Consider the following 14,639-nt stretch of genomic DNA (forward strand, 5'->3'; position numbering starts at 1 on the left):
GTGCACCGGTACCGCTTGCCGTTCGGTAGCAGAGAGAACCATCTATGGCTTGAGCGCTAGAGTCTTTAACAACATGACAATCGTGTGTTGTTTTCCTCTGACAAAAGGCAATATTGTGTTGTATCCTCAGTAGTTTTCTAACAATCTTTTCATTTCCGCCTTCCAAACGTATTATCAATATACGTGACGTCACAAGTACTTCAACCAATCACAGAACAGCGTGTGTTATCCTTTACTTCCGTGTTCAGGGACTTGTCAAGCTCTGATTGGTTTACATCAGCATTTATGTTTGAAAGTGCCTGTCCTCCAGCTTCACATCCTCTCGCTCTCGGTTATGTCCGCATAGACACAAACATGGGATTAATTCACGCTCTTCGCGGCTTCATCAAATCGTTGTTGGTCGTTCTTTTGTGGTCCAAATGCCAGGGTCGGGAGTCCGAGTTCAACTATGTCACCTGCGGTTCACTTGTGAAATTGCTGAACACGAGACACAACGTTCGGCTGCACTCTCATGATGTCAAATACGGCTCAGGTAAGCCATCATCATAAACCTTCATCCCAAAGTTCAGTTAGGCGATTGACCAAGAATCAATGTCGTTAAATCAGAATATTGGTGTGTTTCAATCAAGGAACACATACATCCAAGCCCAACCTATAGCAAGCAATAAACCGGTTGGTCCACATATCATAACTACAGGTCAAAAGGAGAGATTTAAGCTAAATGTATAAAGCGTTTAAATGAGTATATAATAACCATACACTCTGTTAGTCTCTGACCGCTATTTATGTGCAGTCGACCTAGATTAGTCGAGACTCGAGCTCGCTACGGTGTCTCAATCAAGTGGAACACAATCGAGTGGGAACACTGTTGCAACAATGGATCCCATCAATCCAACGTATAACATTTTTATAGCAACACAATAAGCAGGTGCTTACGTTCAAGTGTGGCTATTGGATACATTTCTTCTTTTTTTAACCACTGATCGAGACATAGAAGGTAGTAGGAGGTCTAGCCTAGTGTAAGCTTCGCTGTTCATGCAAATCTTGCCATCCCCAGAGAGGTGTCAGTTGCACCGGACACGGGTGTACTGTAGTCTAATACACAACAGAACCCAAAGGAGGAGGAATTTAACTGTAACACTGTACACTATTACAGGTGTAGCCAGCCATTTCGTGTCATTGAGTGGAATTAAAACTGACCTCAATTATTCAAACCAAGTGCTACTTTTGTGTTCTTGAGGCTACACATTTAGGCTTTGAAGCTCTACTTGACTGTTCCCTGAACAGGTAGGCTAGATGGAAGCTGTATACTATACAAGACACACAACACTACCCTGTAGTCTTCTATATGAACTGATACCTCTCTGGGGGGGGGGGGGGGGTATAATTTGTGGAACTTGTATAGCGGCAGAATAAGATACTGGGAAGGGCATGGGCTATTTCATTACGTTTTTCACTCCCAACGTTTATTCTGAAAAATGTCCTAACTCTGGTAGCCTATAGACAAACATTATGAGTAAGCTACTTGGTGAGTTGATGCCTTTTCGTCAGCTAGGTGAATTGTTCGTGCTACTTTTGTATGCTGTTTTGTTGGCAACCTTGTTTTTGTAACAGATTTCTGTTGGAACGTTCCACAAATGATTACCCACCACCTCTCTGGCTAGGAAGAGGGGAATGAAGACAAGATGGCGGTTGAGGTAAAGCTGTTGTCTCCTTGTTAAACTGTAGGCAGTGGACAGCAGTCTGTGACGGGCGTGGAGAGTGCAGATGACGCCAACAGTTACTGGAGGATTCGGGGGAAGCCCAACGGGACCTGCCAACGCGGCGTGCCCATCCAGTGTGGGCAGGCCATCCGCATCACGCACATGACCACGGGACGTAACCTCCACACACACCACTTCAGCTCGCCGCTGTCCAACAACCAGGTAAGAGAGGCAGTGGGAATACACACACACCCACCTAGGTGGCTGCTGTCAATAGTCAGGTAATACAACACACACGCTATTTTAGCTAGTCACCGTCCTGTAACCAGGTAACACACAGACAGACAGACAGACACGCACAGACACTAACCCTCAATGCTGTCCGGCAACCTTTTAGGAGGTGAGTGCGTTCGGCGAGAACGGCGAGGGGGATGACCTGGACGTGTGGAAGGTGCAGTGTGACGGCTCCATCTGGGAGCGGGACGAGGCGGTGCGCTTCAGACACGTCGGCACCGACGCCTTCCTGACCGTGACGGGTGAGCAGTTCGGCCACCCCATCCGAGGGCAGAGGGAGGTGCACGGCATGGGCACTGCTAACCAGAACAACTACTGGAAGGCTATGGAGGGTGTCTTCATTCAGCCCAGCCAGGAGCCGCTGAGACACAATCACGAAGAGTTCTGATGACGTCATCAAACACTGCACCACGACGCGCTCTGATGACATCATCAGACATCACACAATGTCACACCTAGGTTACATCTGAAATGAACCCTATTCCCTATTACATAATATACACTGAGTGTACAAAACATTATTAATAACTTCCTAATATTGACTTGCAACCCCACCTACTATCATACCCTGTTCAAAGCCACTGAAATATTTTGTCTTGTCCGTTCACCCTCTGAATGGCACACTTAGGGGGTGTGGTTGTGAGATGTACATGATGTCTATGGCTGCGATGAAAACATGTGGGTCGCAGCAGGTGTGATGTCATTGATGTTTGTTGAAATGTGTTTACTTTGTTTATGTATGGCTGTTATTGTAAATAAATAAAAAAGACTTGTACACACAGATACACAATCCATCTCAAGGCTTAAAAATCTTTTTTTTTAAACCCGTCTCCTCTCCTTAATCTACACTGATTGGTGCAGCGGTCTAAGGCACTGTATCGTAGTGCTAGAGGCGTCACTACAGACCCTGGTTTAGGTTCCAGGCTGTATCACATCTGGCCGTGATTGGAGATTGTCATAGGGAGGCGCACCATTGGCTCAGCGTCGTTAGGCTTTGGCCCGGGGTAGGCCCGTCATTGTAAATAAGAATTTGTTCTTAACTGACTTGCCTAGTTAAATAAAGTGGATTTAACAGGTGACATCAATAAGGGATCATATCTTTCACCTGGTCAGTCTGTCATGGAAAGAGCAGGTGTTCCTAATGCTTTGTACACTGTGTTTACCCACAAGCCTCTGCTCAAAAGTAGGGCACTAAATAGGGAATAGGGGGCCATTTCAGACGCGTTGCAGGAGGACACGGACACATTCTCATTACCCAACCAGGATCAATGGGGATGATTACTGGCTCATATTAGGAGCATTAGATGAATGAGAATCAGTTGGAGGTTACATTAGGACTCAGAAGAAATGAGACAATCAAGACATATACTCTATTCAGGTCATTTATCATGTTTAATAACCGGGCAGAGGCTATGAAGAAATCCAATTAAAAAACACCCAACTAACCCTACAATCAATTAAAACACTACCCCGTTCCATTACTTTGACCCTATCTGTTCCTGCACCATGCCAATGCCCTGGGAGGATAGGGCACCACACACCCTGTAACTCTTCTGAAGTCAAATCTCATACACCCAAATACTTCTCTGCAGCTGCCACCATGACATCTTTTCTCTGTGATTTACATTCCATTTCTGCGGTACAGTTGATAACCATTGCTTTGAACACTAAGAAGCCAATCTTGCTGAAGCATATACACACACATGAGCAAAAGTAAGTCAAGCAGCTGTCCACAAACATCTCATACCAAAATCAAGGGCATGAATATGGAGTTGCTGCAAAACAGCCTCCATTCTTCTGGGAAGGTTTTCCACTAGATGTTGGAACATTGCTGCGGGGACTTGCTTCCATTCAGCCACAAGAGCATTAGGGAGGTCGGGCACTGATGTTGGGCGACTAGGCCTGGCTCGCAGTCGGCGTTCAGATTCATCCCTAAGGTGTTTGATAGGGTTAAGGTCAGGGCTCTGTGCAGGCCAGTCAAGTTCTTCCACACCGATCTCGACAAACCATTTCTGTATGGACCTCACTTTGTGCACAGGGGCATTGTTATGCTGAAACAGGAAAAGGCCTTCCCCCACAAAGTTGGAAGCACAGAATCGTCTAGAATGTCATTGTATGCTGTAACATTAATATATGTCCCTTCACTGGAACTAAGGGGCTTAGCCCGAACCATGAAAAACAGCCCCAGACCATCCTTCCTCCTCCACCAAACTTTACAGTTGGCACTATGCATTGGTACAGATAGAGTTCTCCTGGCATCTGCGAAATCCAGATTCCTCCGTCGGACTGCCAGATGGTGAAACGTAATTCATCACTCCAGAGAACGTGTTTCCACTGCTCCAGAGTCCAATGGCGGCGAGCTTTACATCACTCCAGCCGACTCTCGGCATTGCGCATTGGTGATCTTAGACTTGTGTGTGGCTGCTCGGCCATGTAAACCCATTTCAAGAAGCTCCAAACGAACAGTTATTGTGCTGACGTTGCCTCCAGAGGCAGTTTGGAACTCGGGTGAGTGTTGCAACTGAGGACAGATGAATTTTACGTGCAACGCTCTTCAGCACTCGCCGATCCTGTTCTGTGAGCTTGTGTGGCCTACCACTTCGCGGCTGGGCCGTTGTTGCTAATAGATAATTCCACTTCACAATAACATCACTTACAGTTGACCGGGGCATCTATAGCAGGGCAGAAATTTGATGAACTTACTTGTTGGAAAGGTGGCATCCTATGACATTGCCACGTTGAAAGTCAGTAAGGCCATTCTACTGCCAATGTTTGTATATGGAGATTGATTGGCTGTGTGCTTGATTTTATACACCTTTCAGCAATAGGTGTGGCTGAAATAGCCGAATCCACTAATTTGAAGGTGTGTCCACATACTTTTGTATATATAGTGTATCACTCATTGGCCTATTCCTCTGTGCTGGCACAGATCTACTATTCACAGGCATCCTCTCAGGATCCCTCACCCAGGACCCCTAACCCAGGACCCCATCCTCCTCTACCTTCTTCAGTCCCTCAGCATACGACACCTTCTGCACTACTCTGACTCTAGCCACCTCAACCTGCGTCTCTCTCTCTCACTGGACACTTCTTATCCCCAGCAACATGGACACCCCTGCTGTTGACATGACACACACAAACTTTATCCACTGAAACGACACAATCCTCTATCCCAATGCCCTCCTGCACACCGCTCCTCCACATCTTGGACACTCCGACCTACACACCGCTGTGACACGACTATAAACGTGGCACCTGAAACACTGCAGTGGATTCGGAACAGAAGCTCCAGCAGGATAACTGCTTCTACACCTGCATTGCTTGCTGTTTGGGGTTTTAGGCTGGGTTTCTGTACAACACTTTGAGATATCAGCTGATGTACGAAGGGCTTTATAAATACATTTGTTTTGATTTGATGATAACTGATGTATCCTAACATGACTTTGTCTGGTAGAGACTCTGACTCAAAAGGCCTGATAGTGACTCCTCGGTTTCACCACGCTCATCACAGGGGCTGTGTCGCACCAAACGACAGGCATCACAAACACCAGGAATCGTCAACTTCAATGGCTCCACCTCCACACTTCACACTACCCCAGAAAACTCCTTTCAATGGAGAGCAAAGTAAAAAACTGACGCAAGTTGCTTGACAAGAAGCGCCCGCTCCCTCAGGTCAGAAGAAACAAAAACAAATATCACAAGTCCACTACAGGTTACCTAGGTTACCTTCACTGATTCAACTGCACCCAACTCCTTTCCCACCCACCCTGAAACCACAAATGGATCCGCCAAAACTCAAAGATCCACTTTCTCAGAAAATGTCTGGACCAGATTCTTCTCATGTCCATTGAGGCTCAGGTGCCGAGTTCTTCACCACGCCTTCCACCTTATTTAACTCATCCTCATTCACTTCCACGTCCAGAACTCAAGTCTGGCTCACGGCTCATTCCGTTTGCACTTGACACCAATCTCCTCCAACAACTCCATCTCCATTTTCATCGCCCTATTCTACCAATTCAAATCTAACTTGTGCCTTTCTCATTCTCTTCAACCTCATCTTCCTCTTCCCCCTCCATTTCCCCTCATCTTCCTCTTCCCCCTCCATTTCTCCTCATCTTCCTCTTCCCCCTCCATTTCTCCTCATCTTCCTCTTCCCCCTCCATTTCTCCTCATCTTCCTCTTCCCCTCCATTTCCCCTCATCTTCCTCTTCCCCTCCATTTCTCCTCATCTTCCTCTTCCCCCTCCATTTCTCCTCATCTTCCTCTTCCCCCTCCATTTCTCCTCAGAAATACCCCTTTCTGTGCCCCTTTCCCAACATTCCTCTTCTCCTGACTTTGCTTGCGGCCTCGGCGTAACTCCCTCTCATAATCGTCCTGCTCACGTCTGAAACACGTGTTCTCCGGGCGCCAACATTTTGAGAGAATGAGCAGTGGCCGACACACAGGGAGAAAAAAAACAACCCCCAAACTCAACTATGTTCTACTCCCGTCGTGGCAGAAAAAACCTTCTGCTCTCTCTTGGTACACAGCTCAACCAAAGCTGCTATGCTCTCGCCGGCTGCCGTAACTGCAGCACCATTGAGGCTATCTAAGTTTTAAAGTAGTCAACGTTCTTCTTCTTTTGTGTTTGAAAAAGTGTAAAGCTAGTATTGGTGTTTTACCATCTCCAACAGTGCTGGAGTCCTGAACCAAATCTTGTGTGTCATTAATTTATTGTGGCCACTAGATGGTAGTGATATAGCATAAAGCCAATTACTAACCACTGGCAGGCAACCCGATTTGATGAGACGATGCTCAGATCATTGGCTAATTGCTCCCATCTCATAAGAATCCCCATCCAGTTGACTCATTTAAAATGGTGGAAACCCTCCATGGAGTCCTCTATCTATCTCTATGAGTTGTCTCTGCTGGCTCAATAACACAGGGCTGATCCTGGATCAGTGTGGAGGGAGTGGTGGGCGGAGCTAAAGATTCATACAAAATATTTGCTCCTGTTGTTTTTTTTATTTTTACTTTATTTAACCAGGCAAGTCAGTTAAGAACAAATTCTTATTTTCAATGATGGCCTACGAACAGTGGGTTAACTGCCTGTTCAGGGGCAGAACGACAGATTTGTACCTTGTCAGCTCGGGGGTTTGAACTTGCAACCTTGCGGTTACTAGTCCAACGCTCTAACCACTAGGCTGCTGCACTGATATGTGGTGCTACTAGCTTTCTCCGGGGTTCTCTCTGGTAGCTGTTGTGCCTGGGTCAGCTGTAACATTACCATAGGTATCAGCAGCGTCTGGCGGCTGAGTGGTGTAAATGGGATTCCCCGGAGGTTGGGATATGAGGGCTAGGAAAACCTCTTCCTGAAGTAGAGAGAGAATAGAGTGGAGGAGCAGCCCTCCAATCAGGCTGTAGCAGATGATCGGTTCCAACGCTGGAGTAGTGGTGTCACACAAACAGCTCAGTACAACAAAAATTCCCCCCCCCCCCACACCGGAATCTCCGTAATCTGTGATATGACAGCGTCGCAACATAGGTTGACCCTCCAAACGGATCAGTGAACCAGGAGAGAAAAGGAGCATAGACCTGGAGAACACCCAAAGAGAGAGAGCACAATGTAGGTGGAGGTATGATAAACACATAAACACAGAGATATTCATGGACCCTGGGACTCAACACCTCCCTCTGCAACTGGATCCTGGACTTCCTGACGGGCCACCCCCAGGTGGTAAGGGTAGGCAACAACATATCTGCCACGCTGATCCTCAACACTGGGGGCCATTAGTCCCCTCCTGTACTCCTTGTTCACCCAAAACTGTGTGGCCAATCACGACTCCAACACCATCAACACCATCAAGTTTGCTGACGGCACAACAGTGGTAGGCCTGATCACCGACAACGATCTCCCTCAATGTGAGCAAGACAAAGGAGCTGATCGTGGACTATAGGAAAGGGAAGGCCGAACAGGCCTCCATTAACATCGACAGGGTTGTAATGGAGCGGGTCGAGAGTTTCAAGTTCCTTGATGTCCAAATAACCAACAAACTATCAAGGTCCAAACACACCAAGATAATTGTGAAGAGGGCACAACAAAGCCTATTCCCCCTCAGGAGACTGAAAAGATTTTCCTGGGTCCTCAGATCCTCAAAAAGTTCTACAGCTGCACCATCGAGAGCATCCTGACCGTTTGCGTCAACGTCTGCTGTGGCAAGCGCTTGGCATCCGACCGTAAGTCGCTACAGAGGGTAGTGCGTACAGCCCAGTACATCACTGGGGCCAAGGTTCATATCAACCAGGACATATATACCAGGTTGTGTCAGGGGCAGGCCCAAAAAATTGTTAGAGACTCCAGACTGTCCTCTCTGCTATCGCACAGCAAGCGGTACCGGAGCGCAAAGTCTAGGTCCAAAAGGTTCCTTAACAACAGTGGTAGGCTTGATTACCAACAACGACGAGACGGCCTACAGGGAGGAGGTGAGGGCCCTCGGAGTGTGGTGTCAGGAAAATAACCTCACACTCAACGTCAACAAAACTAAGGAGATGATTGTGGACTTCAGGAAACAGCAGAGGGAACACCCCCCTATCCACATCGATGGAACAGTAGTGGAGAGGGTAGCAAGTTTTATGTTCCTCGGCATACACATCACAGACAAACTGAATTGGTCCACTCACACAGACAGCATCGTGAAGAAGGCGCAGCAGCGCCTCTTCAACCTCAGGAGGCTGAAGAAATTTGGCTTGTCACCAAAAGCACTCACGAACTTCTACAGATGCACAATCGAGAGCATCCTGGCGGGCTGTATCACCGCCTGGTACGGCAACTGCTCCGCCCACAACCGTAAGGCTCTCCAGAGGGTAGTGAGGTCTGCACAACGCATCACCGGGGGCAAACTACCTGCCCTCCAGGACACCTACACCACCCGATGTTACAGGAAGGCCATAAAGATCATTAAGGACAACAACCACCCGAACCACTGCCTGTTCACCCCGCTATAATCCAGAAGGCGAGGTCAGTACAGGTGCATCAAAGCTGGGACCGAGAGACTGAAAAACAGCTTCAATCTCAAGGCCATCAGACTGTTAAACAGCCACCACTAACATTGAGTGGCTGCTGCCAACACACTGACTCAACTCCAGCCACTTTAATAATGGGAATTGATGGGAAATGATGTCAAATATATCACTAGCCACTTTAAATAATGCGACCTAATATAATGTTACATACCCTACATTATTCATCTCATATGCATACGTATATACTGTACTCTATATCATCTACTGCATCCTTATGTAATACATGTATCACTAGCCACTTTAACTATGCCACTTTGTTTACATACTCATCTCATATGTATATACTGTACTCGATACCATCTACTGTATCTTGCCTATGCTGCTCTGTACCATCACTCATTCATATATCTTTATGTACATATTCTTTATCCCCTTACACTGTGTATAAGACAGTAGTTTTGGAATTGTTTTGATTTAACAGCTTTTAACCCCAAAGCCATAAGAATGCTGAACAATTAATAAAATGGCCACCCGCACTATTTACATCGACCCCCCCCATTTGTTTTTACACTGCTGCTACTCTCTGTTTATTATCTATGCATAGTCACTTTACCCCTACCTACAGTACATGTACAAATTACCTCGACTAACCTGTACCCCCACACATTGACTCAGTACCGGTACCCCCTGTATATAGCCTCGTTATTGTTATTTTATTGTGTTACTTTTTATTACAGTTTTTTACAATCACTTTGGCACTAATTTCGGAACGTTGATGTCATTTTTCAGAACTCTAGACACAAAACTCACAACCAATGATCAAAATGCACATTTTTCAAAACTCGATAACACTTTTTCCAATTGCTTGGATACAATACACATAAAGCTAAGATAATTTGTTCATTGAACTAAAATCCCCTGTTCAAAATGACATAACTTTACATCAAAGTATTACCATTTCAAAATGCAATTCACACATTACATCTGAGATGACTGCCTATTCATTTCATTACTTTATTAGGTACACCTATCTAGTACTGGGTAGGACCCCCTTTTGCCTCTACAACAGTCTGAATTATTCACGGTGTTGTACGTTAAGAGATGCCCTTCTGCACACCACTGTTTTAAACAGCTGTTATTTGAGCATTTGTGGCCTTTCTGTTAGCTTGAATGAGTCTGGACATTGTCCTCTGACCTCTCTCATTAACAAGGTGTTTTTGCCCACAGAACTGCCACTCACTGAATGTGTCTTGTTTATCTCACCATTCTCTGTAAACTCTAGAGACTGTAGTGTGCAAAAATCCCAGGAAGGCAGCTGTTTCTGAGATGCTGGAATCACCATGTGTAGCATCAACAATCATACCACGGTCAAAGTTGCTTCTAAAGCTAAAGCTCTCTACTCTATATACTCTATATATTGAGTTGCAGGCAGCCACATGATTCGCTGTTCGGATGTAACCACCCTTGATGAGCTAAATCAGGTCTGTAGAGCTGATGGCGTGACCTATGTCATTGTGTGGGATAATATCAGGTTCCACCATGCTCAAATGGTGCAAGCATGGTTTCAGGCCCATCCACAATTTACCACCCTGTACTTACCCCCATACTCTCCTTTCCTTAAACCCGATTGAGGAATTTTTCTCCACATGGGGGTGGAAGGTATATGATAGGCGCCCTCACGAACAAGCCGCCATTCTCCAGGCCATGGATGACGTATGACATCACAGCAGACCAGTGTCAGGCCTGGATTCGCCCGAACATTCTTCCCAAGATTTTTGGCTAATGAAAACATCCATTGTGATGTGGATGAGAACCTTTGGCCAAATCCACAAGACAGGGTTGATGGAAATACAGAAGTACAGTAATCAATCTTTTGTTTTTCCTTTTACAGTAAGCCAGGTGAAGAACACTGCAGTGATGTTTTACAGTAAGCCAGGTGAGGAACACTGCAGTGATGTTTTACAGTAAGCCAGGTGAGGAACAATGCAGTGATGTTTTACAGTAAGCCAGGTGAGGAACACTGCAGTGATGTTTTACAGATGATTTACAGACCCCGCCTCCTAGGCTCCACAGTAGACTCCACCTCCTAGGCTCCACAGTAGACCTTGCCTCCTAGGCTCCACAGTAGACCCCGCCTCCTAGGCTCCACAGTAGACCCCACCTCCTAGGCTCCACAGTAGACCCCGCCTCCTAGGCTCCACAGTAGACCCCGCCTCTAGGCTCCACAGTAGACCACGCCTCCTAGGCTCCACAGTAGACCCCACCTCCTAGACTCCACAGTAGACCCCGCCTCCTAGGTTCCACAGTAGACCCCACCTCCTAGGCTCCCCACCTCCTAGGCTCCACAGTAGACCCCGCTCCTAGGCTCCACAGTAGCTCCCACCGCCTCCTAGGCTCCACAGTAGACCCCACCTCCTAGGCTCCACAGTAGACCCCCCCACCTCCTAGGACCCCACAGTAGGCTCCACAGACCCGCCTCCTAGGCTCCACAGGCTCCACAGTAGACCCCACCTCCTAGGCTCCACAGTAGACCCCGCCTCCTAGGCTCCACAGTAGACCCCACCTCCTAGGCTCCACAGTAGACCCCGCCTCCTAGGCTCCACAGTAGACCCCACCTCTAGGCTCCACAGTAGACCCCACCTTCTAGGCTCCACAGTAGACCCCGCCTCCTAGGCTCCACAGTAGACCCCACCTCCTAGGCTCCACAGTAGACCCCGCCTCTTAGGCTACACTGTAAACCCCGCCTCCTAGGCTACACTGTAGACCCCTCCTCTTAGGCTCCACAGTAGACCCCGCCACCTAGGCTACACTGTAGACCCCGCCTCCTAGGCTCCACAGTAGACCCCGCCTCCTAGGCTACACTGTAAACCCCGCCTCCTAGGCTCCACAGTAGACCCCGCAACCTAGACTACACTGTAGACCCCGCCTCCTAGGCTCCACAGTAGACCCCACCTCCTAGGCTACACTGTAGACCCCGCCTCCTAGGCTCCACAGTAGACCCCGCAACCTAGGCTACACTGTAGACCCCGCCTCCTCGGCATACTTGAGTTCCACAGATATAACACACAACAAAACAGAACACAGGAGGACATTATTGTCATATCATAGCCATGAGTAGACCACATTGGTATAGCCTAGTCTTAAAGATTTTCATCAATATTTTAAATAGATTTTTGATTAACTATAGCCAGGCTACGGATTTGGCACAAAAATAGTCTATCTACATTTTTAAGTTACATGATCTCACTCAAATAGGTTTTAATGTTTGAGAGAAATTATCTATTAGCCTATTGTATTACATCATTCTAACCCTCAGAAGTGTGACAACTTAAATGATTTTATTAAAGCAATTATACATTAATCCATTCAGCAGACTGGAAAACTGGACAAAGACATTAATTGACAATGAGCCAAAGTGTTATGCAAATTAAAGTGAATGGGTTTCGTTTACAACAATTGTTATTGGGATATTACAAACATTCCCATTTAAACGCATCAGTGTTTTTAAGATGATTCAGAATAAACTGTTTTTTGTTCATAATTCTCTCGTGCGTTTTATAGCTTTATAGCTTCAAATATTAGTATTAGTATTAGTATTAGTATTAATATTATATTAGTATTAGTATTAGTATTATTAATATTAGTATTAGTATTATTATTAGTATTAGTATTAGTATTAGTATTAATATTAGTATTAGTATTAGTATTAGTATTAATATTAGTATTAGTATTAGTATTAATATTAGTATTAGTATTAATATTAGTATTAGTATTAGTATTAGTATTAGTATTAGTATTAGTATTAGTAGTATTAGTATTAGTATTAGTAGTATTAGTATTAGTATTAGTATTATTAGTATTAGTATTAGTATTAGTATTAGTATTAATATTAGTATTAGTATTAGTATTAGTATTAGTATTAGCATTAGTATTAGTATTAGTATTATTAGTATTAGTATTAGTATTAGTATTAGCATTAGTATTAGTATTAGTATTAGTATTAGTAGTATTAGTATTAGTATTAGCATTAGTATTAGTATTAGTATTAGTATTATTAGTATTAGTATTAGTATTAGTATTAGTATTAGCACGACTAGATTAAATCAAATATTTTTTTGTTCGTCTTTTTTGTTGAATAGTTTAACATTTTGATTGCAAACCAATTTACACGCCTAGAAATCCTGTCTCACCCAAATAGTGTCATTAAAGAGGGTACATCAGACAAGTTATTATTATCGAAACGAAAAAGATTCTACATTTCCCACAAACCACATGACTTTCTGTATATCACATATGCAGCTGAACTGAGAAGTTTAAGAGAAAGACAACCATCTGCATTTCCAATCCTCCAAAACTGCAATGCTCCAATCCTCCAAAATCTCATTTGAAAGATGTCTTATCCTACATGATAAAACACATTTAAACCGTTTTTAAAAATTATATCTGTGTGTTCTGGATGGGGCTGTAAAACTACTATTTGAGTCAAAAAAAGAACCTTGATTTACTCACCGTGAGTCTCTCCAAATGTGTACGCTTTCAGAACGCCAGGTGGCGACAAATCACAGGGAAAATAACCGTGGTCTCCACATCATGGACCAGTGAGGATGTACCGTTCCATCATTCGATCGGCTATGGTCTGCATTACTAGTGTCACTGCCTGTCGGGGCTAAGGGCTACACACACAAGCCTCTCTGAACCGTGAACAGCTCGTCGACCTCAGGCAATATGAATAATTCATACAGCACCTTAAACGTTGGCAACTGTTTATTGTTTTGGACGATACCACGGGATCTCACCAGGAAAGGCTATTGGATTATGTTAATTGCACTTTTAAAATGGTCTCGAACGGCTCAATAGGCAAATCTCGTGTGTAGGTTGACTCCTAATATAATCTCCTAGCCTTCTGGCATCGCAGTGAAGAACTAGATATATGTGTGGACATATATACATCTGTAACAAATATGAACAGGTTTTTTTTGCAATAAAAACACTTATTTCAATGTTAGAACATGTGTGGCTGTAGGTTTACTGTAGCCTAATTATTTGCATCGGCTATTTTCAAAGCTCATATAGTTACCCTTTACCTGAAAATGTAGGCAAATTGCATTTTGCATCTGAAAAAGCATTTTATTTCGACTTCATAAACGTGATTAGTGTAATTGGAAACACTGTGAAAGATAACACATTGTTTTTGTAACGCGCTCCAGTGTCGATCCAAAGGCTATAGAATGAAGCAGGAGACATATAACGTGTAGGCAAGCCACTGGGCACAGACGTCATTTCAACGTCTACTTTTGGATTTACATTTGTTTTGAGTTGTCAACTACCGAATTCAACGTGAAATCAACAAAACATTTCACCACGTCATTGGATTTACGTAACAAATTGGGTGAAAAAAAAGTCAGTCATGTTGATTACTTTTTTTCAAATCCAATCAATTTTCCATGTGGATTCAATACCATCACATTGCATTTTTTTTGTTAAAATTATGTGGAAACAACGTTGATTCGACCCCCCGAAATGTATGGGCTATGTATACATGTATATTTATATTGTAGATTCGGGGCTTCTGACACTGTAGACCGGACTGAATCAAGCAAGATGTACTACTTACTGTACGTGCATGTAATTTCATGGAGT

General features: G+C 44.7%; 1 protein-coding gene across 1 annotated transcript; it reads left to right on the forward strand.

The window, feature by feature from the left end:
- The first annotated feature begins 284 nt into the window (after positions 1–284).
- LOC115121634 (stromal cell-derived factor 2-like) lies at positions 285–2,791 on the forward strand. Its single transcript, XM_029650743.2, has 3 exons — positions 285–532; positions 1,729–1,925; positions 2,101–2,791. Exons 1-3 carry the CDS (start codon positions 286–288, stop codon positions 2,383–2,385), a joined length of 729 nt encoding a protein of 242 aa, XP_029506603.2. The 5' UTR covers position 285; the 3' UTR covers positions 2,386–2,791.
- The last annotated feature ends 11,848 nt before the right edge of the window (positions 2,792–14,639 follow it).

The sequence above is a fragment of the Oncorhynchus nerka genome, linkage group LG13 (assembly GCF_034236695.1).
Source record: "Oncorhynchus nerka isolate Pitt River linkage group LG13, Oner_Uvic_2.0, whole genome shotgun sequence".
In the NCBI taxonomy this organism is placed as follows: Eukaryota; Metazoa; Chordata; class Actinopteri; order Salmoniformes; family Salmonidae; genus Oncorhynchus; species Oncorhynchus nerka.

Coding starts and splice junctions, on each gene's coding strand:
- LOC115121634 (XM_029650743.2), top strand. CDS start 286: ATGTTTGAAAGTGCCTGTCCTCCAGCTTCACATCCTCTCGCTCTCGGT. Junction 533..1,728: donor TGATGTCAAATACGGCTCAG/GTAAGCCATCAT, acceptor GTTAAACTGTAG/GCAGTGGACAGCAGTCTGTG. Junction 1,926..2,100: donor CGCCGCTGTCCAACAACCAG/GTAAGAGAGGCA, acceptor GCAACCTTTTAG/GAGGTGAGTGCGTTCGGCGA.